General features: G+C 46.2%; 1 protein-coding gene across 1 annotated transcript in view; it reads left to right on the top strand.

Moving 5' to 3' along the window:
* Positions 1-17,269, top strand: part of hcn4 (hyperpolarization activated cyclic nucleotide-gated potassium channel 4) — a 97,071-nt gene extending 79,802 nt beyond the window's left edge. The window contains exons 7-8 of the mRNA XM_055918297.1: positions 7,498-7,662; positions 10,275-17,269. Of these exons, the coding sequence (XP_055774272.1) occupies positions 7,498-7,662; positions 10,275-12,256 (2,147 nt within the window). The 3' untranslated portion in view covers positions 12,257-17,269. The remainder of the gene's footprint in view (positions 1-7,497; positions 7,663-10,274) is intronic.
* The last annotated feature ends 6,277 nt before the right edge of the window (positions 17,270-23,546 follow it).

The following is a 23,546-nucleotide window of genomic DNA, read 5'->3' as shown; positions in this document are numbered from 1 at the left end:
AGAGCGAGAGAGGTTTGAGGAGGAGACTTGAAGCGCTGGGCATGTTGTTATGACATGCATTATCTGAATTAGGTCCACAGAATTATACCTAGGAGAAGCAACTTCTATGGAGTAACTTTTAATGTCCTTTGAGCTAGCCAGCTAACAAGCTTGAGGTAGCTAGCTAACAAAGTTGAGCTAGCTAGCTATCAAGCTTGTGTGTGCAGAGTGGCACCAGAATTATTTAAAAAATATATATTTCACCTTTATTTAACCAGGTAATTAAAAACACATCTGACCTTGTTGTTGTTAATAAATCCAACGTGATAACTAGGCCTATAGTTTGTTAACTACTAGCATTGAAAAAGTCAGTGGTGTAAAAATACTTTGAAGTACTACAGTACTTTACTATTTATATTTTTGACAAATTTGACTTTTACTTCACTACATTCCAAATAATATAATGTACTTTTTACTCCATAAAGTTTCCCTGACACCCAAAAGTACTTGTTACATTTCTAATGCTTAGCAGGGCAGGAAAATGGTCCAATTCACACACTTATCAAGAGAACATCCCTGGTCATCCCTACTACCTGATCTGGGGGATTCACTAAACATAAATGCTTCGTTTGTAAATTATATCTGAGTGTTGGAGTGTGCCCCTGGCTATCCATAAATTTAAAAAACAAGAAAATAGTGCAGTCTGGTTTGCTTAATATAAGGAATTTTAAATGAAATATACTTTTATTTTTGATACTTAAATACATTTTAGCAATTACATTTACTTTTGATACTTAAGTATATTTAAAACAAAATACCTTTAGACTTTTACTCAAGTAGTATTTTACTGGGTGACTTTCACTTTTACTTGAGTCTATTGAAGTACCTTTACTTTTACTCAAGTATCACAATTGGGCACTTTTTCCACCACTGGAAAAAGTGAATCCATTCATCTCTAGCTAAAAAAATGGGTGCCAGGGAGCCTAGCGGTTAAGAGCATTGAGCCAGTGACTAAAAGGTTGCTGGTTAGATTCCCCAAGCCAACTAGGTGAAAAATCTGTCAAAGTGCCCTTTGAGCAAGGCACCCTAATTGCTCCTGTAAATCACTCTGGATAAGAGTGTCTGCTAAATGACTAAACTGTCAACTGTAAAACTATAATAAATATCTCTCCCTATCTTCTGAATCACTCTTGTAACATCTGCACAGTAGCCTATGCATCTGAGGGGGTAGGGGCAGGTAACCTAAACATGCACACATACTGGCAAAGATTTTCAGCTTTCAGGCAGACACTTGAATAAGTTTCTGAGTTACAGAGTGAGAGATTTGCATAGGAGCTTTCTTGATTTTTTTTATGGGACTAGAAATAAATGCCTGAATCGTAAAATAGCATTATTAACCAGTTCCCCTGCTTTTAAAATAACGGTTCTGTTACGGGACAATATGGATCACTTTCGTTCTTGGTTTCATTTCTGTTCCTTGAAAAATGTCATTATTTTCCAGTTTTCTGTTCTGTTCCCTGAACCGGTTCCAACCCCTGATATACAGTATACTGTATATGACAAAATACTTGTCAAAAGGTCATTAAGGCTAAAAATGCTTTCAGGCGTTTCAGTCCTGCATTTCCAAGGTATTACAGAAAAAACACATGCTAGTTGTTCTTTCTCCCAACAGGGTCAGACAGTTCGTACTCTTCTCATGGTGTCGGGGAGTGTATGACACGTGTATGACTTCGCTCTAGCCATAGTCCTCTTACCGAATACCAATTAATATTGGACATTGACAGTGACACTGTATCATTGAGAAGACACTGTTTAAGTAATGAGAAACCGCAGTGAAGCATTTAACAGCACATGACCTGCCTGCTGAAGTTTAATTACGCCGCTCCCTGCTCTGGACCGTCTCTGTGCCCTCTCCCTGGGGGGCGCCGCAAATAATAGAAAGATGGGAAGCAATCTATCTCTGCCTGTGTGTGTGTGTGTGTTTGTGTGTGTGTGTGTGTGTGTGTGTGTGTGTGTGTGTGTGTGTGTGTGTGTGTGTGTGTGTGTGTGTGTGTGTGTGTGTTCCTGGAAATAATTAACTTTAACTGTCGAAAGCGCCAAGATGAATCAACATTTCAGCCTGCCTGGTGTGTCTCCCTGGGTGAGGGAGGAGTGAAGCATCATCTTTCTTTGTTGTTGTTTTCCCTCTATATAAACATTTATTTTGACGTATGCCTGAATTGCATGGATCAACACAAAGCACCACTGCCACTGCAAATGCACCGTTTTTGGAACGGAACTGGTTGCCTCGCATTAAACATTTAAGCCCTGGATCTGCAATTATTTCTCCCAAACGCGTTAGATGCGCTGGGCTTTATCCATTATCCAGCAGCTATTCCTAGCATCCAGGGCCTGACTGGCTGCTCCAGGGGGAGGCAAGGCCAACCAACCCAAGCCCACCATGCAGCCATAGGGAGTTTGTTACCAAACATGAGTTAGTCATTCATGAAATGAATTGATGTAAGAGGAGCACCAGGGATATGTCACTTCTCTCTCTCTCTCTCTCTCTCTCTCTCTCTCTCTCTCTCTCTCTCTCTTTCTCTCTTCCACATCTCGCTGTCTCTCTCTCTCTCTCTCTCTCTCTCTCTCTCTCTCTTCCACATCTCGCTGTCTCTCTCTCTCTCTCTCTCTCTCTCTCTCTCTCTCTCTCTCTCTCTCTCTCTCAGCTCTACCAAACAGAAGTGAGAGAGAGTGAGGATTTCCAAGAAACAAACACCAAGGGGCGAAGGGTTTTCTCAATGTTTTCTGTATTGATGACTATACTGTAGATGTATGTGTGTAAGCTCATTAACGTCCTGTATATTACATGCTTGTCATCAGTAATACTATGCATTATAAATATACACTCAGTAGTCTGTGCCTGTTAACTAACTGTAGGATCAGCTTGCTCTGGAGAGCCTAATATGGGCATTGCGTGTGGCATGTTGTGGATTTGATTGTTGGGCAGAAATACAGCAATCCAGGGGAAGGGGACATATATTGTGACTGCAGTATTCAAGCCAAAGGACACATGGAGCATAGCCAGGCCCAGTCACTGGTCTCTCCTCTGGGCTCACACACACACGCGCGCGCGCACGCGCGCACACACACACACACACACACACACACACACACACACACACACACACACACACACACACACACACACACACACACACACTAACCCGCCACTGTGGGGCTGCATTCAGACTCTCCTATCTGGACAGCATCTAGAAGACCCCCTCCCTCCCCAGATTGGGCATGTAATTGTGTTAGTATAGGTCATCCTTGTGTAATTACTGTGTGACTGGTTGAACTGCAGCGCTCCTGGATAGTGCAGCACAGTTACATCAGTAGAATGACTGTACAGTGGCTGGAGATGTCCATCAGACCCTGGTGCAGCTTTGATCATACCTCTAACATGGTTCACTTTTCCTTCAAGTGAGCTGTGGCGGGGTTGAGGGAGGGGGCAGTGGTGGGGGTTGGGGTGTTGTCTTGTCTCTGTCCCTGACCCTGTCCTTGTCTCAGTCCCTGTCTCTGTGGAAAAGCAGACTGTAGAGCTGCCAAATGGCTGCCCTGACTGAGTGAGTCATTGAGGGGATTTGGCAGTGGAGTCGCAGGTAATCCTCTCGCCCCTTAACCCATTTTAACACTCCTCCTAGAGAAGGTGGAACGGGGAAGGGAAAAGAGTCAGGGACTGAGTGAATCTATTCTGTAAGACTTTATTATAGTCACCGAGCTACACGGTTAACCTTTGAATTAAGCTAGCAGTTCCCCCATGCAGAATCTAACAGATCTAACAGCAGCAGTGTATAACAGTCAATTACTGCTGTTAGCATTGGACGAAGAAGGAGACGCGATGAGAAGTGACACGACACCAGCTATGGTGATCGCTAAACCAGACACTCCTCGACCCTCTCCTCATCATAGGCCAGTGTGTATTTCCCTATGCTAATGCTGGGAGGGAGCGAGCGAGCGCGGTGTGTCATGGGGAATCAGGCTGCCCGGTGCAGATGTTTCAAAGGTTAGAGAGTGTCCTCTCAGAGGGCCTCTGGGCTGCCAGGGGCGATGGAGATGGGAGCTGACAGGAGAGAACCAGAGTCCAGGTGAGGCTCCCCAGACCAGGCCGAAGGACACTGATACCTCACCATGGGAGACCCAGCTCATACACACACACATAAACACCCCCCCCCCCCCCCCCCACACACACACACAGACACACACAGACACACACAGAGTCTTCCCAAGACCAAACCCCATCATTTCCCAGTAATTTCCCAAACCCTTCCAATGTGAGCCAGCCAGTTATGTGTGTTGTGTAACCAAGGTCATACTGTACAACAGCAAATCAAATTAAGAGAGTCAGTGCAACAAAGGAAGATACAAAACATTTATAATAAAGGGGTCAATGTAAATAGTCTGGGTAGCTATTTGATCAACTGTTCAGCAGTCTTATGGCTTGGGGGTAGAAGCTGTTCAGGAGCATTTTGGTCCCAGACTTGGCGCTCTGGTACCGCTTGCCGTGCGGTAGCAGAGAGAACAGTCTATGACTTGGGTGGCTGGAGTCTTTGACAATTTTTAGGGCCTTCCTCTGACACTGCTTGGCATAGAGGTCCTGAATGGCAGGAAGTTCGGTCTCAGTGATGTACTGTGCCGTACGCACTACCCTCTGTAGGACCTTGCGGTTGGATGTCGAATAGTTTCCATACCAAGCAGTGATGCAGCCAGTCAAGATGCTCTCAATGGTGCAGCTGTAGAACTTTTTGAGGATCTAAGGGCCCAAGCCAAATCTTTTCAGCGTCGTTAGCGTCGGGAAGAGGTGTTGTCATGCCTTCTTCACGGCTTTGTTGGTGTGTTTGGACCATGATAGGTCCTTAGTGATGTGGACACCGAGGAACTTGAAGCTCTCGACCTGCACCACTACAGCCCTATCGATGCAGTCCACTATCAGCTCCTTTGTCTTGCCCACATTGAGGGAGAGGTTGTTGTCCTGGCGCCACACTGCCAGGTCTCTGACCTCCTCCCTATAGTCTCATCGTCGTCGGTGATCAGGCCCACCGCCGTCGCGTCGTCGGCAAACTTAATGACGGTGTTGGAGCCGTCCGCAGCATCCTTCCTGTTTCTCCAGTTTCACATCCCATTTGAATTGGACAATTCCATTTTAATGACCACATTGTCATTAAATGTGTTCATGTTGTACTCCAAGCATTTCACTCAAATTCTGAAATCAATTTTCTTCCTTGAAGTTGCTGTACAAGTGTTCCAACACGATTACCAAAAAGAGCAGCAGGAGTAGCTAAGACAGACGAGAGAAGGAAACACGCCACTATATCATACACACAGACCTGGGCAAAGTAAGCCTGTTCAGTGATTTCATGCAGGATTTTTGTACTTTTGCATCAGACTGTAAAAGTGAGTCAGCATAGAGATGAAACCAATCATACATAATTTGACTGTTAATGATGTACTACCAAGAGGAGTTTGTGCTTGAGCAGGATATAACAGAGGTCACAGTGCCTTTAGATGCACCATCGAATAAATGTTAGTTTCATAGCCGACGTAGGCTGCGAGCAAAATCAATTAGTCAATTACAATTAGTGCTTCGGGACTTTCGCGGTACAGCATAGCAGCAATGTTTAAACACAGAAAGAACCACGTGAGGATGTTTGCCTTTAAAGTCAATAGCTTATAATAATACCTATGGATAGGGAGTGACAAATTTCCTCAAATATGACCAGTTGTCCATGTATAATGACTTTCATCTTTAGTTCTGACATGGGTCCAACTCGGTGTTCCTCTGTCAGGGTCGCAGGGTTTGTCCCTCCATTTATCCCAGGTTCTCCAGGATTGAGTGTTAATCTCTCATTGTTTAGCGTTGAGCTCTAGCTTCTACTCATTGCTCCATGCTGGGTCTTCTACAGTCAGAGTTCAGATACCAGTGCTAAGAGTCTGGGCTTTACATCCCCTTCTCTTAAGTCAGGCAGATAAGGCCGGAAGAAAGACTCTGCAGCTCAGTGTCTCATCTCAGCAGTGCTGGTTTCAGCCAGAAAGCCACGAGGCAAAAGGATTTAACACAGCCAGGCAGGGCAGGACGCTCCTCTCCAGAGGGGATTACTGGGAGTAGAGCAGGCCTGCAGAAAACGGACCCCCAACACAGGCAGAGCCATGGTTGACCTGGGAGCACGCACACACAAACACACAAATGGGGTTACCCAGAAGCGCAGACACACACAACTGCCCCTCACACACACACACACACACACACAGGATGAGCTGCACATGTTTTTCATTAGGGCAGTCATGGTCAGGGACAAGGAGGCTTTGGCTGGCTGGGTATCTGGCTGCACTAGAGAGAAGGCAGAAGCCCTCATCCTCTAACCCGCCATGCACTGCACAATACACAGAAAGGCAGTATGAGAGGGGAGAGCGAGAGAGAAAAACAGATTAGTGAGAAGTGAGATTCAAAGTGATATGATGGAAGAGGGATTCCTAGTAAATGTTACATAGGGAGCAGTAGAAAGGCAGTTAATTTTGCACCAACTGAGAATTGAAAAGAAGAGTGTGGCGTTGGAAAAGGCTTTTTCTGAGAAAGACTAAGTGTTATCGTGGGATTGGGACTGAGAGTTGGAGAGTAGATGAAAGTGAGAGTCGGAGAGTGGCCCACAAGTGGGATGTGTGTGTGATAGTGACAGAAAAGCACATGGCACGCATACAGTAAATTCACACACACAATCACACTCAAACACAAACAACACACACACACCCGCGGCAGACACACGGCATAGGGGTGGTGTTGGTGTCAGAGCTCCACAGCACGGCTGCGTGCTAAGTGGAACATTATTCTCCTGATCTGGCATGACAGAGGAGGTCTAGCAGACCTCTAAGCTTTCAAAATGGCATTAAGTGCTTCAGCTGTGGATTACAGAAAATTCAAATTTGTAATGCTAAAAAGGAGAGACAAAAAAGAGTTCAGCACAGGGGTAGGCGTCCCTGGTCCTGGAGTGCTGCAGGCACGTCATGTTTTTGACCTGGAAGACCAGGTGTGTTGAATTTAGGCAATCACTGAACTGATCGATTAGCTCAGTTGGTCCGGTGTGGTGCCTAGTTGGAACCTAATCCTGCAGTACCTGTGGCACTCCAGGAACACGGTTGCCTACCCCTGGTTCAGCGGTTCACGTTTTTGTTCCCCATTTTCGTCATCATAAATGGTAAGTGGGACAATGGGGATATTTATCTATTTTTCACAGCAGTGTGCGTAATCCCTTCAGGTCAAGTTCACACATGAGAGAATTCAGTCGGGGTGATACATGTCATAGGAAACATTAGGTCTTAATACTTCTGTCAGCCTTCACAAAGATGTCCCTGACGTTTGATAAGAAGTGGAGCAACGTTGACATAACATCAGCCCTACACGACAACAGGATCTCTACCTTGACCATAGTGAACATGTCATCATGCCATCATAGTGTCGACGTTCCTCTCTCCCTGTGTCCTGTGCAGAGATCTGTCTGTTGACGCGGGGTAGAAGAACAGCCAGCGTCAGAGCAGACACCTACTGCCGTCTGTACTCTCTGTCTGTGGACAACTTCAACGAGGTCCTGGAAGAGTACCCCATGATGAGACGGGCCTTCGAGACCGTGGCTCTGGACCGGCTGGACCGCATAGGTAAGAGACTACATATAGTACAACATGACTTTCAACTCCATATGTATCAGCTGATCGTTACAGCCAATCATCTGCCTCTCCACTGTCAAGTATTGTGAAGTATGAATGTATTCAAAGACGTGTTACAGTCCCCAGGTAACACTCTGTACTAGATTGCCACTGGTTAAAATCCCGGATGGAACAAATGAAACGTGATGTTGTAGTAAATGAATATGGTTTGGCTGAGTAAATTACAAAGTGAGTCAGCTGCCAGTCACTGTACTGTACATGGAGGTGTCTGTCTGAGAATCAAACACAGATGTGCCAAAGCTGAGGAATCCTCTGGAAGGGAGCTGTTTCCAGCCAAGTGAGCAGCCAGCGAAGAGGAGAGGAGGCCATGCAGTCAGTGTGTGTGTATGTTAGTGACCTGCTCAGGGCCAGTTGGACCAGTAGGCCAAGCAAACAGATATGTCATATTAGCTCAGATGTCTCCACCCCTCCCACGCTGGCCTCCACACATCTGGCACCGTGGGCCCTGGCTGCCAGGGAGGAGGGACGGACAGGCACCGCAGAGAGAAGAGAGGAGACAACTCTCTCTATTCTACAGGATATTGTTTTATTATCTCATGTGATAATCTCTCCAGGCAGGGACAGTGATGTAAGTTAAAGAGAGGAAAACTCCATGGTGGTGATGAAGAACTCACGATATATAGCTCACCTAGTTGACCTAGTGAAAGTAGTGTATTTAGTTTGGTTAGTTATATACAATTTACATAACAGACAGTGACAGATAAAATGTCCGGTGCTAACAGTAAGAGAATGGATCATCTCACATCTGTTGTATTGGCCCTGAAGAACAGGGGAGGTAGGTTTTTGGAATGCAGTAGTTAAGTACATAGAATACTGGTTCTTTTCACTCTAGCACCATTTCAGTGATGTGTACAGCGTGTGCAATGATATGACACTTCATTCAGTTCTCAGCCAGCCCAGACAAAATAAAAGATTCACAGTGAACGTCAGCACACCTCTATCATAACTGAACTATCTCTGCATGCTTCATTGTGGCCCTGGGTATGCCTCTAATGAAATGTTGAAAAATGGCTGCAGGCAGGGGGCTCTTTCTTTGGTGAAAATGGTGTTCACCTTTCCCCAGCCCTCCTGCATAATGAAGTCATTCACACAGCGAATGCCCTACTAATTAATGACTGTCTTAATGGACCCGGTGCAATCGGATCAGAGCTGGGCCTTCTACGGCGACGTGCGAGCGGCGTCGGGGTCAGGGCGGACCGAGAGACAGCCCCCAGCACTGCTCGCCCTAATCGCCAGCCTCTCATATCTGAAATGGAGAGAGATTGATCTGGGCCTAATTGCATTGACAGTAGTGAGCTGAGCGTGCGGGTACTGTATGATTTCAACCCTTTCAGGATTAGTGGTTGAGAAAAAACGCTTGTGTGAATTAACCCGGTCACTGCTGGCACGTCCACCCAAGAGGGATAGGGCCTGTGTTGAGTTCACCTTTTCCCGAAGAAAGGCTATTTGTTACTTAGCTCGTCATAGTGAGCTATTTCAGGCCATCCCCATCCTGTCTCTGTAATCTGGTGAGTGGCTGACCCCTCACCCCTCCACCACTGGCCATGGAGCTCTGGCCATCCAATGACAGCAGAGGGGCACTGCCCTACACTGCGAAATCACTGACGTTAGTGTGAACACTGACCAGTTCCTCATTCTTTCCATATCAGTCAGCTATGTCCCCATTCAGAGCCATGTTTCATCTGCATTCACTTTGCCTCTTATCTACGGCTCCACAGTAAGAGCTAGTCAAACAAACACACACACACAGCCTGCTGGAGCTATCATGCTTCCTCTGTGTTATTCCCCTTGGTAGGCTACGTTCCCTCCCTCCCGCCCGCCCTCCCTCTCTCTATCTCCCTCCTCCAAATTTCAGCCAGGGTTTCTCTTTTCAAGCTCTGTCCTTGTGCTCGGTGCTGTTAGGGAGAAGTGCTTCAGAATGCAGCGACCGTGTGAAACAGGAATCAAAGAAGAGTCTGGGAGTAGGCTGATCACAGCCATTCTGACGCCCTTTAATAGTCAATGTGCAGCCTAGGGGCTAAAACTCAGTAACACTCAGTGGCCTTTGTTGGCAAATGTGTTGCTTGTTCACAGGATCAGAGGTGATTATGATGTAGCTGGTTATTGTGCAGTAGGGCCAGGCAGTGTGTGGCTAACTGTATAGTGAAAAAATCATGTCTAAATCAGATGCAATTCCAAAGTGTTTAACTAACTGGACGATCCGGCTGATTGTTCTGTTTCTGTGTTGTCTGTCTCTGTCTGTCTGTCTGTCTCTGTCTGTCTGTCTGTCTGTCTGTCTGTCTGTCTGTCTGTCTGTCTGTCTGTCTGTCTGTCTGTCTGTCTCTGTCTGTCTGTCTGTCTCTGTCTGTCTGTCTGTCTGTCTGTCTGTCTGTCTCTGTCTGTCTGTCTGTCTGTCTCTGTCTGTCTGTCTGTCTGTCTGTCTGTCTGTCTCTGTCTGTCTGTCTGTCTGTCTGTGTCTGTGTCTGTGTCTGTGTCTGTGTCTGTGTCTGTGTCTGTGTCTGTGTCTGTCTGTGTCTGTCTGTGTCTGTCTGTCTGTCTCACAGGGAAGAAGAACTCCCTCCTGCAGCACAAGGTGCAGCATGACCTGAGCTCCGGCGTTCTCAACTACCAGGAGAACGAGATCATCCAGCAGATTGTGCAGCATGACAGAGACATGGCCACCTGCGCCCACCTCCTCCAGAACATTCCTCGACCTCAGCCCCCATCTCCGGGGCACACCCCCGTCATCTGGGCTCCCCTCATCCAGGCACCCCTGCAGGCTGCTGCCGCCACCACCTCTGTGGCCATCGCTTTGACGCACCACCCCCACCTCCCACACCTCCCCTCCGCGCTCTTCCGCCCGCCGGTCACAGTCCTGGGCTCCAGGAACCTCCAGGACCCTCCCCCCGGCCGGCTGAAGAAGTTCCACACGTCGGCTCCCACCTCCTTCATGGGGCCTGACTCCCCCTCCAGCACCCCGTCTAAACTGCACTGCTCTGGGATGGACACAGCCCTGCTGGCCTCCTTCCGGGCCCACCACACGACTCAGGGGTCAGGGGCAGCCAGCTCCAGTCAGCAGGCGTCCAGCAGCAGTGGAACCCAGCCTGGGCCTACCGGGGCCTCCGCCTTTCCCTTTGGGCCTTTCTCCTCCTCCGGGGGCTCTCCCTCCCACAGCACGGCACAGAGCACGGCCCAGCTCCACTCACAGCCTCAGACGCAGCAGCCATTCCGCTGCACCACCCCGCCTCTCGCTGCCCTCTTCCAGCAGGGAGCCATGGGGGGAGCAGGGATGGGTGGAGCAACAGGGGGAGCTACTGGGGGGGCTACAGGTTGGTCTTCAGGAGGCGCTACCGGAGGTGAAATAGGAGGGGCTGATGAGGGGGCCACGGGTGGGACAATAAGAAGTGCCACTGGTTGGGGTAGACGTGGATCTATAGAAGGATATACTACTGGAGGGCATATAGGAAGAGCCACTGGGGGGTACTCAGGAGGGGTTAGTGGTGGGCACATTAGAGGAACTAGTGGAGGCCATATAGGAGCTACTGGTGGAGCAATGGGAGGGGCAGCTGGAGGGCATATAGGAGGGGCAATGGGAGGGGCTATAGGTGGAATGACAATTGGAGTTCTGGGTACCTCTAGTTCTGGTTGTAGTATCAGCCCCCAGTCCACTGGTTCATCCGGCAACATTCAGCCCTGTCAACTGCTCCACAGCCAGCTGCCCCTAAAGCCTCCACAGGTGGGCTCCCTGCAGCAGTTTGCAGGCGGGGGCAGGACTCCGAGTGGGTTCTACCACTCCCCCCCTCCAGGCTCCCCATCCTCCTCCTCCACCCAGCAGGCCCCAGAGGGCTCCCTGTCTCCCCTGGCCCAGTTCAGCCTTCCAGGCTTACAGTCTGGACTTCAGTCTGGCCTCCAGTCTGGCCTGGTCCCTCAGCTGTCCCTGGAGAGGTCTGCCCTGGCCTCGTTGGCCCAGTATGGCTCAGCTAACGGCTCGCCCTGCTACACCCCTCTGGGGCCTAGCCCCACGGTCCAAAGCCCAGTCACAGGAAGGACTTTCCACTACAGTGACTCGTCCAGTGCCACAGGGTCCCACAGCTCTCTGCTCATGGCCCAGACCTCCCTCCCCAGCCAGCAGCACGCAGCCGGCAGTGAGTCTCTGCTGGGGCTGGGCAGCTTCTCTGAGGATATGAAACTATTGTCCTGTTCTAACCCCTCCCTGCCCCAGGATGTGGCCCAGGCCATGGGATACTCCTCACTCCCACGTTCCTCACCCTCTCGCAGCTCACCCCCACGCTCCTCACCCCCACGCTCCTCCATGGAGCCAGGATACTGCCTCTCCTCGCCCTACTCCTCCCCCATCCTAGTGCCCAAACCCTGTAGCTCGGTGTCAGGACACATGGCTCCTCCTGTCCCTGCCCAGATGTCTCCAGGACACCTGCAGCACCAGACTCAGTCCCCCGTGGCCTCCCCGGCCCTGCCGCCACGGAAAGGCTCGGCAGCCCACTCTGAACTAGAACCTGTCCACTCCAAACTAACCTCCAATTTGTGAGGTTTGATCACACCCTCCTGTGCACCCTCCCTGGACTAGTACACAAACAATCTTCCTGTATGATGTCATTCTCTTTTAGGCTTCACTGTGTTCTAATCGTTATCATTTCCACCATCTTAATATTACTGTGATTTAAAAGATGACACTTAACCAGGTAACGTCGAGCTCCCTAGTCTACTGCTCTTTCTTTGTTTTTGTTTTGTCCTCGTCCCTTTTTTATTCATATGTATATGCATAGAAATATATTTAAAAGATATGCTAACCATACGACAGGAGGGTGTGAACAGAAAATGATATCTATTTAAGAGATGGTCATTTCTTTCTTTCTAACTATGCCAAATTCATATGATGGGGTTTGGTTTGATGGTTAGATGGACAACACAATAGTACTTTTTTGCAGGAACCTATGCACTAATACCTGCATGTATAGATGCTTTTTTGTGTGTTTTAAAAGAACAGAATCAACCTTTTCAGCGGAAATACATGCTTCAATAAGAGCAGACTGACTTATTTTTTCATCCCATACAGGATCACATATTGTTGATCCTTAATCATCTATTATCAATTAGATTACTTATTTATCCACTGTATAGACTTTACGAAACCTTCCGAGGCGGAAAAGAGATTTTAGGAAACCAAAAAGAATTTGCCTCCCCTTTGGCCTGTGTGTCGTTGTATTGTCGTGAGGGGCGTTGAGTGGGCTACAGGCCCTCCATCCCTGTAGTGAGACAGGCATCAAGTATGATGTGTTAGTGATAGGCTTCCTGCAGTGTCCTCAACCCTGTCCTAACAAATTCACTTTGTCTTCCAAGCTCATCATGCCGCAAATGTTTTGGATGGACAAGGACAAGTTGAGCCCTGCAATCTGTGTGCTAGTGGACACAGTGTGTGCATTTATGTGTGTGTGATAGTGACTGAGTGTGAGTGTGTGTTTGAGTGTGTGTCTGTGTGTTTAAGAGAGAAAGAGAGGGAGAGTAGTCTAATGCAAGAGAAGATCTTGCCGGACTAACCAAAGAGGGTTTTGCCTTTTCACAAAACTAGGACTACCATCCCAGCTTGTGTGTGGAGTTGTGTACCTCCAGGACCCTTCAATCTCTCAATGCTAGAAAACACTACACTCACTAGTGCTCCAAGAGCCGTCAATCACACATACTTCACAGTCAGATAATGTAGCGAACACACAGGAAATAGACAATTTGGACATAAGCAATTACGTTTGTTATTGTAATGATATCAGATACCTGTTGAAGTGCTGCTTGATAGAAAAGATCTTACCACTCCACATTACTACCCACAGCTGCTATAAGGTCAACAGACATTCTCCCACATTGAATGCCAGTGTTGAGTTGAACATGTTGAATGTATGTGCATTTCATTTCTTTTTATTTAGAATAAATATGGGTTATGCGGTTTTACATCAAGGAGGTACAGACAGAAAGACGGGTCATGACGGAATATAAATGGTAGTTGGGGACAATTTCATGACCTGTATGTTGAGGTTGAGGTTAATCCCAGCGGACAAGAATGGTTGAAATTATGTCATTCCAGCCAGATAGCATGACTTCATTTCAGCAACATAACATGATATAATTTCAACCAACCAGCTGTATGCCTGGCTGTGTGTTCTGTATAGATAGGTAGCAGTAATCACCTCTGCTTCTCTCCACAGCCCATCCCTCTCCTGCTCTCCTGCCCATCATAAGGAGCAGCATGTTACCCTGGGATCAGACAGCTGGGTCCATCTCTATGTCAGTCACACCACTCAGCCACAACACTCTTTTTTAACAACACAGCACCTGACCTCTGACCCATGTAGGCCAGCATGGGCTAGTTGACAGAAGTGCACAGTGACCACACTCTAGTCCCTCATTACTACCTCCCTCAGCAGGCCTGTAACAAGGGCTAACCACACACACGCGCACACACACACACACACACACACACACACACACACACACACACACATACACACACACACACACACACACACATACACACGTGCGTGCGCGCACACACACACACACACACACAGGAACGTACACACATGGACATGCACACACTCATGCACATGCGTAGACACACACACAGGCCATGGCAGTCTCCCAGTGCAAATTGCAGTGTTGAATTTAATTAATTTGAACAGGACAGTAAGATTTCTATCGATTAAAAGGGCTTTTAAAATGAGTTCTGTTCTCCTATTGGAGTGAATGCAGATCTAAAGTATCGGTTTTAAATCGTCTCTCTTTCTCTCTCCCTCTGTTTGTTGTTGTTGTTTTACACCTGTTCTTCGTCTGCAGCGAGGCGCTATCTATCTAGACATCTCTGAAATATTTATTCACTGTCGGTGTCTGTCTGACATGTGGCACCTGACTCCCTGACAGGCCGGCTGACGGTGGGAAACCCACAGACATCACCTCAGACAGACAGACAGGGAGGGAGGGAGGGGGAGGCATTTATTCTCTGAGATAGAACGCTCAGCAGCATGATTGGCAGTACACAGGGAGGGAACAGGGAAGTGATCAGCTCCAGTGGAGGAATATTAATGTCTGTAGCGTGTACAGTGCAATCGTTAAAGACTGTGACTGCTGGAGCTGTTAAAACACGAAGCCAATAGACTACCGTGGCTGTTTCACATCTGAACAAAAAACAACAAGAACCTCAACCTGTTTGTTTCTTTTCCACAATATGACCTCATTAAGTCCAAGAGTTGGGAAATGTGACTACTTTGGATCGGGGTTGAGGGAGCTAGTGGTTGAGACAGAGGAGTAAATGTGAGGAGACACTGATAGATTGAAGGAATGACGTGGTTGGACAGACGGTCAGGGCGCTGACAGGTAGACAGCCAGCCCATGGGGTGCGCAGGCTGACGAGCTGCTTGTTTTCTGGGGGACGTTGAAGGCACGTCACCCCTGCCTTATGATTGTTCCTGAGCGCCCGTGTAGGTTCGTGGGAGGGAGGAGGATATTGATTTGTGGGTATTTGAGGCAGCTTTGGGGTGTTGCTGAGGTAACGGTGTGTGTGCCTGTGCGTTTGTACATGTGTGTCTGTAGGAGAGATCGCAACCCAGCGTTCTCAACCCAGTGCCAGGGTCGATGTGTGGGAGTGGTCGGTGTCTGAAGATGGGTGGGCAGGGGAGGCACAGGTCATGGCTTAAAGAGAGATAGGCACAAGACAGTGATCGATTAGCTGGGTCTGGACCTGACCTGAAAGACCTGGGCCATTATCACACATAAGGAGGTGCATAGTGTGTCAATCATTCCAGTCTGCCGCTGTCATTCAGGGAGCTGTCAGTGTCCCGTCTGAATGTACATGACTCTGTATCTCACCTAGGCCACACCTACCTAACACTGAACTGTCTGGTCTTCCTTTGATGCTATTTGTTCTTCAAGGGGATTGTGTTATTTTTGGCCATGTTTACACTTGACACTTACATGCAACTTCTGCTATCAGGATAGGAAGATCGCATTGAAAAGACGGCCACTTCAGGAGGTGGTCAGGGTTGTATTGTGTGCAGATTTCTCCTCAGTCTGGACACAATCAGGCTACCGAAAGTGCATACAGTGGGCGACGTCATCAGCACTCTGCCAACAAGTCTCCAGAAAACGTGTGTTTTGGGTGCGAGAGGCACCTTTTCATAATAATGTTGGAGGAAATGCATACCTAGCATGGGAGGAATGTATTTACTGGCTTCATAAATGCTAGCCAGCTAGCTAATATAAAAAACACAATGTTTTGTTTGGCTAGAGTTATGCTAACCTGTTTGCAGTCACTTTAGCTTTGCTAGCTAGCTTGCTGGCTAGTTACAGAGGTTAGTTGGCTAGCTACAGTAGTTGGCTACTGCCATCAAGTTGTTTTGTTAATATGAGATTTAGCCTGTTCCAACATTTGCAGAATGTATACTGCATTTGAATATAGGGAAAAGGGAATCCGGACACAATGTGGACACGGTAGACACATTTAAATGTAGGTGTAGACGCATGAGGTGTTCGGAATTGATCAGAACTCCATGATCAGAATACAAAAGCTGCATGAACTGTCAAGTCTAGACATGGCCTTTGATTAATTGCTGCTGATCTATTTGTACCTTTCTATAGATTGTCTTTAAGGATGTCTGCGGGGAACAGAGGCAAACAGGCATAGCAACTTTATGTCCTTGGAGATTTCAGAGCTCATCCATAAAGACCATCTATATTAGAATATAAATAGACTTAATTCTACAAAACAGTGAACCGTGTTTGAATTCTACATATCAGAGACTGACTCAATATACAGTAGAGCTATTTCCATTCCATTTCCCTTTTACCATCCATCCAACATGGGAAGGTTGATGTGTTGTGGAATGCCAGAGAAAGCATATGAAGGACATGTCAAGGACAGTGAGAGCATGGCAACTAAAGAGAGCATGGCAACTAAAGACTACTCAATCCAAATACAAACAGCCCCTCCATTCTGAATTCATTTCAGGATAGGCAGACATAACCCTTGGATGTTGTCTTTCTGTAATTCAGTAAAAACAGACCAAACAGGTTTACTGTAGAATGGCAGGGTGGGAGTTGGTTCTCTTTCCTTCCTTCTGCCTGCAGATGTATGTCATTGTGTTCACCTCTGTCCAGATCACTCCAGGGCCTTAGTGTGTTAGCATGCTCTGGTCCTAGCAATAGTCAGGGCTGGAGAGCTGGAGGGAGTGGAGGGAATGGGATTCTGTGCTGCTGTTGTAGTGCTTCATCCTGGACTCTGTCTGTACGGGAGACTTGGAGAAGCTTCTCCTAGCATACCCAGCAGCATTTCACATTCAGGGCGGTCTCTGTAACACAACACATTTTGATTCCATTTGGGCCACTCCCAATTTCCGAACCTAATCTTTGCCTCCCCACTTCCCATTGTGCTGTATTACTGGGCCGTGAATGTGGGTGGGGGAATCCAGTGGTGCACACTAAAAGGAAATCAGCTGCAGTGATTGAGGATTAGATGTAACAGCAGCAGAATTGAACCTGCTATTTTGGAGGCTGGGGGGGGGGGGGAGGGGGAGACCATTGAGTTTACTAGACGCCTTCATAACTCATTTAGAACCACAGATTCATTCTTAACCTTCAACAAACAAACCATCCCAGCCTATGTAGGCATCTGAGGCAGGGACACATGTAGCAACATATTTCAAATAGAGAAATCGAATATGGTTAAAACTACTGTTTATGGCAGGGCCTGATGCAACTGACCTCTTTTCCACTCTACTTCGGTCAGATAGAATAACATGAAAATGATGTGAGTTTAATCCCAAAGTATGCTGTTGGGAGCAGTGTTAAGGGTGCAACCCGGATATGGCCCAGTTTAGTGAGAGTGTAGCAAATATGAGTGCGTCAAATCAAGGATGGGTGGTACGCATGAGTGTGCAATTCAGATCCGCATCACCTAGCAACCCAGAGGCGTCATGGGTGTTAGTCAAACAAGGCTGCTTTGGAGCAAGACCCTCCAGTCCTCCTCACTGGCTTAGGGGGGGAAAGGGTATACAGTACATGGAGTGGAGGTGAGGGCTCAGAACCAACCTGCTTCTCTCTCTTACTGTAGCTTTCGTTTTGCTGAACTATGTATATCTCACATACTCTGATGATACTTAGGATCATATGTCAATGTATATTTACATATACAGATTTATATATTTCCAATAGGACCTATTTATATTTCTGTATTTATTTTAGATTCTTAAGTGACGTCATCATCACCATGATAAAGATAAGCAATGTTCACCAAACTGTGTGTATGTACAGATTCATGTCATCATTATGGTTTTTAAAAGGAACATATTGTTTGCATTGTATAATCTCTTTGACTTTAGTAATGTGCAGGAGTGGGACATGACGCGCTACGGTACATCACTCTCTATCAGATGGCTTTGTTCTCTTTTGTAACCGCAGTGACAGTCCCACAGCTCTCACACAGACACATCTCTGCGGAGGACAGTATTTTTGACTGCTTTGCTATTGATCAATGGATATCAATATATATTTGCTGTGTTTACAATGGGAACCATGGGATATAGCAATAAGGGAGATGTACAGGTATGTTGTGACTGGCTGTGTTTACCAGACACTGTGCTATCAGCACGACCAGCGCTGTCCACTAACAATGTGGATGATGGGGGGGATGGAGCAAAGCATAAATGGGGTTGTTGATAAGCACACATACTGGATAATATTAAAAAGGTATAGAATAAAATATAAGGAACAACTGCTTTGCGTTTTTTTCCTCATTCATTGTTTTATTCAGTGTTTGTTGTGAATTGTGCCACAAGCACACACATGCCCTAACCAATACATTCACTAGTACATGTAGCCACAGTTCAGTACACACTCCTGCCTTTCACATATTCTCATCACCACTCAGCACCTCTCTCTCACTTTTCCCCCCTCTCTCTTTTACTTTCTCTCTCTCTTACGCACATGCACACAGGCAGGCAGTGAGAAGAAGTGAAGCTCCTCAGAATGCTATGCTGCATGGCAGACCGTAAAAGGGGGACTGTCTAACTCTGCCCCTGTGAGCACTCAGCCATCTGTTTCATTAGAATTCCCCCTTGAGGTAACCTTCCCTGGGAGGAGGGGAGAGGAGAGAGAGGGACTCATTGAAAGTGAAGGCCTTTTGTTTTAGATGGTCTCTTTTAATTATACAGAATTGTCCTCTCGTGATATACGCCTGCTGTGAGGAGTGTGCAGAGATTGGCATACGGCTGCCTACTAACCCCATGTTCAGAAATGAGACAAAGCTCTGCATAGCAAGCAAGCCAGCAAGTGAGTAGCACTTCTCCGACGTGAGACTCTCATAACCTCCGACTGTGGATATATGTGTGCCTCCACAGTGACATCCATCCCACTGCCTCGTAGCCCATCATCTCCGTTTCTCCTGCCAGAGTGGGATGGACAGCTAGTGCTAATGCCTTTTTGTGAAGCATCTGGGATAATCTGTTCTGGGCCTCCTTGGTTCAAACTCAACAGTAATTAATCCCACTCATTGCCCTGTGAGGCCGAGGCTGGGGTAGAGCGGCTGTCTGTGTGTCTGTTTCTCTCAAGTCTTCCCTCCTTTCCAGAGGACCATTTAGACTCTCTCTCTCTCTATGCCGGAGCGTTCTGTGGTCATGGAGGGGGCGGTAAGCAGGCCTTGACTTTTACATAAATTAAAATGTTTTCATAGTGGCATTTCAGGGGACATGGGGATTAGAGTGGATTTCAACAAACCAGAGGGATGACATTTAAGTATGCTAAAAGTCTAAGAGCTATGCTACAGTTCTGCTTTGGATCAAAAGGAATAACCTATCATTATAGAAATTCACATGAGCACAACAAAGATTCATCATTAAACGGTTCAGATTCATCATTATACGGTTCCCCTTGTAAAAGGAGAAGACTGGCTTTGGGTCGACTACTCATCCCTTTTCTGCAGATCTTCTCACGCTCGTGCTGAAGCATGCTGGCCTGCCCCGTTGTTTTTTGGCAGTCCCAGACATAGAACACTCAGTAACACACACAGAAACTACAGCACATCCGTATTAGTGTTTTTTTTTACCCCTATAAAATCCTACCGTCAAAGCCTTTTGACATCTGCCAGCATGTTCGCAAATATTGTCAAAAGGCCAACTTAGCAATGCTCCAGCCTTTGATGCGCATGGCTGAAAGTAAAAAAAAAAAAAATTGTGTCGATGTGTTTATTTTGTGGGGTAGCTCCTTAGAGTATTAGGGTTCAGGGAAGTGTATGCATGATAAACCTTGAGATTAAGATGGCCACAGGCCATCCAACCCGATCCCCAGTTTCACACAACATTTTTCATTTGTCCCTATAAAACCTGTCAATGTTCATGGATGGGTACATGCCTGCCCTATTTTAGAATTAGGAGAAAGAGACAAGTGACATAACTGGACTATCTGTGAGTCGGTCCACTTTAGGGAAAAGGTCTTTACTGTTATGACGTGTGCTGCCCTGGGAATTGTGTGACATTTCGCATGAGAATTAGCTCAACATAGGAGCTGTGCCGTAACGCATAAGCTTTATTGTAGGTTAGGGTGTATTTTACTGTTGTACAGGTCATGGGTCAGTATTAGAATCATTGTAGATAGTATCTCTTTGAATGTGCTTGTGCTCAATTCATCCGAGGTCCCAGCAGCTACTGTATAGCACTGTCTCATGGACCATTTCAGAAATGATGTTCTGTCTTGAGCTGCATTCCCCTGAGAGATGGCAACACGAGGACAAGCTGCTCTAATCATTACCCTCGCGTCTGCTAACAGTCCTCTCTGTCTGTTTATGAGAGCCTGCCTGCCTCACTCAGCCAGCACACAATACTACTGTAGCTAGCTAGCTCACTAATGCTAACCCCACATAATACTTTTTTTTGGGGGGGGGGGGGGGTTACATGTACATTATCCATTTCAAATTATAAGTTTATAAAACATGTACCCGTAGGCTGCCACTCAAAAGAAGAAAACACATTAAGAAATACATACAGAGTTTAAGTGATAAGAAATTCAGTATAACAGGTAAGAGCTAATTCTGATATATTATGCTAAGCTCACATATTCATGCCTTTCAACCCATGTTCACTACTAAACCTTCCACCCTACTAATCTACACGGTGACCTGTCTGTTAATGCTCGCCTTACATAGCCCGTCTGCCTTTTTTCTAGGAATGCTTCTATATAAACTGTCATCCCTGGTACTGTAATGCTAAAACTCTAGTTCTGACTGCCTGTCTGTTTTTTATAACTCATTTTGGCTACAGTTAATTTGTTTAGACTATTTTCTTGAGCTCTGGATAATTTCCGTATAATTCAGTCAACTTCTAAAATTGGCTACTTTGGAGTAAAAAATGAAATAGACAAAATTGGTTTGAGAAACATTTTCTTATTTAATTTCACTTCAATAACAATAATCCTTCGTGGCTGGTGATCCCAGCACAGTGTGCTCCTCCTACTCCCACCTTCCTGAGCTAAGCCCTGGACATGGTGAGGAAGGATTTCCCATCTCCATAGCCTTTCTTCTCCCCCATGGCTCTGCTCTGGAAAGATTCCTCTCTTCTGACCCTCCTCTCTCACTCTGTTTGTGGCGGAAGGTAAATGCTACTCAGCAGAAGTCTCCACTGTCCCCTGCTCACAGTTCCCTGCTTATCATATTAGCCCAAGCTCTTGAGCTTCTCTGTAACAGGGTCTTCCTTGAACCGAGCGGGAGAAAACAGACCTGGGTGACTAGATGGCCATACCATAAATTCCAGAAATTGTAAATGGCCTTGTCTTTTACACCAATATCACCTACTGTAGCAGAGCTTCTGGAACACCTGTAAAGGAGGCTTGTGTCTCTGAAATGGTGCCTTTACCCTTCCTTTACTTAAACTATTCAGGTGGAGAAAACGGCCTCTTTCTGTATCTCAACCTCTGAGCCCCACAAGAAGCAGTTTAGAGCATCTGAGGATGGGATTACCAATTGCTTCTGATACACGGAGCCCACAATTTCCATCTGTCTCTCTTTCAACGCTTATCAGTGAGAAGTGGGGGGACTGAAAACAGCGCACATTCATCACAATCACCACAGACACACATTTAAGGGCATCAGACGTTCTAAGAGAAATCGAAAGTGACAGACATGCGCAAGTGTCATCACACAAGTGGGGTGAAGAGAGCTTTGAATAATCCCATTGTGTGTTCTTATACAGTCACCTCAAATTATTGTCAGCCTTGATAAAAAAATGTATGTTTGGTTTTATAAGTTAATCTCTTCATAAGAAACTGTATTGTGGACTTCCATGGCTTCAATGAGCCGAATACCACAGGTGTAGACCTTACAGTGAAATGCTTATTTACAAGGTCATTCCCAACAATGCAAAATTATGACAAAAAAAGATGAACCAAAAAAAGCTATATACAAGGACTACCAATACCATATCAATGTGCAGGGATACGTGGTAATTGAGATAGATATGTACATGTAGGCAGGGGTAACGGGACTAAGCATCGTCTAGATTCTAATAAGAGTGAAAGTAGCAGCAGTGTACAGTATACACTATGTGTATGTATACTGTACATGTGTGTGTGGGTGTGTGGCACCAATATGTGTGAGTGCCTGTGCCACAGGGGTGTAAAAATCAGGTAACACGCATGTAAAATCCATTTGTCATCCATCCCCATGGGAAAAGGCAAAGAATTCACAAACGAAAAGAGACAATGCTTTTTGACCTTAGTATTTTATTAGGATCAAAACTATAGCTATAAAACTGCTCTTTTAGCTATTGTTTTGGGTACAAAACAATATCTAAAAACTAAATACACCACTTACTAATATTAAGGCAATAATTAAAGGTCATGAACAGTCAAAATCCTCTTTTTCATGAACTCAGATGATATTTGATGGAAACCAGATCAACGTATGATGACAAACGTATGATAAATGACCGTTGCTTCTACGTTGATAAAGTTTGAACGTAAAGTTACTGGTCCCCTCCCCCATGCCAAACACTTGGATTCATTATTAAGGGGACATCAACTTACCTCTCATTTTAATACACCAATGGTAACATGATATTCTCTTACCTAATTTAAATAAGTACCACCTTGTAACCAACACCGGAGAAGGCGTGTTTGAAGAGGGGTGTAGTTTATATAGCTTGATAGCTACTCTACCGGTGCCAACATTTTACTGTAGGGTGTAGGAAAATGTAATTAAAAGTTTACCCTATTAATCTATGGAAAATATAATTATAGGTTTCCCCTTTCATCTGTGTCTGGTGTTCGCTAGTTACTGGCTAGCTAGGTCTTCAGCCAGCATGAACAACAGGGGTGGACGGGTCGTTCAAAACTCATAACGCAGTTGTCAACTCAACACATTCATCAGTGCTGCTGTGAACCACATCACAAGAGACATGCCAAATGGGAGATCTATAAAAAATATACTGTATATCATTGACGCAATTTCAATGTTGTTAGAGTTGCTTTGTATATCACCAAATTTGCTTGAGATGAGTTTACTAAAACACTGCCTCCAAGTTGCTTGATATAGGCATTTCAAAGAGCTGTCATTCAAGGTGACCTCATGAATATAAGTTCCTGCCCACTCAGCCCGAAACACATAAAAAAAATGTTTCACCTCAATTGGTAGTTACAGTCTTGTCTCATCGCTGCAACTTCGTACAGACTCAAGAGAGGCAAAGGTCAAGAGCCATGCGTCCTCCGAAACATGACCCTGCCAAGCCGTACTGCTTCTTGACACACTGCTCACTTAACCCAGAAGCCGGTTGCACCAATGTGTTCTGAGGAAC

This window comes from Salvelinus fontinalis, chromosome 4 (assembly GCF_029448725.1).
Source record: "Salvelinus fontinalis isolate EN_2023a chromosome 4, ASM2944872v1, whole genome shotgun sequence".
Taxonomy (NCBI): domain Eukaryota; kingdom Metazoa; phylum Chordata; class Actinopteri; order Salmoniformes; family Salmonidae; genus Salvelinus; species Salvelinus fontinalis.
The sequence above is the reverse complement of the archived record's forward strand: the minus strand, read 5'-3'. Positions and strand labels throughout refer to the sequence as shown.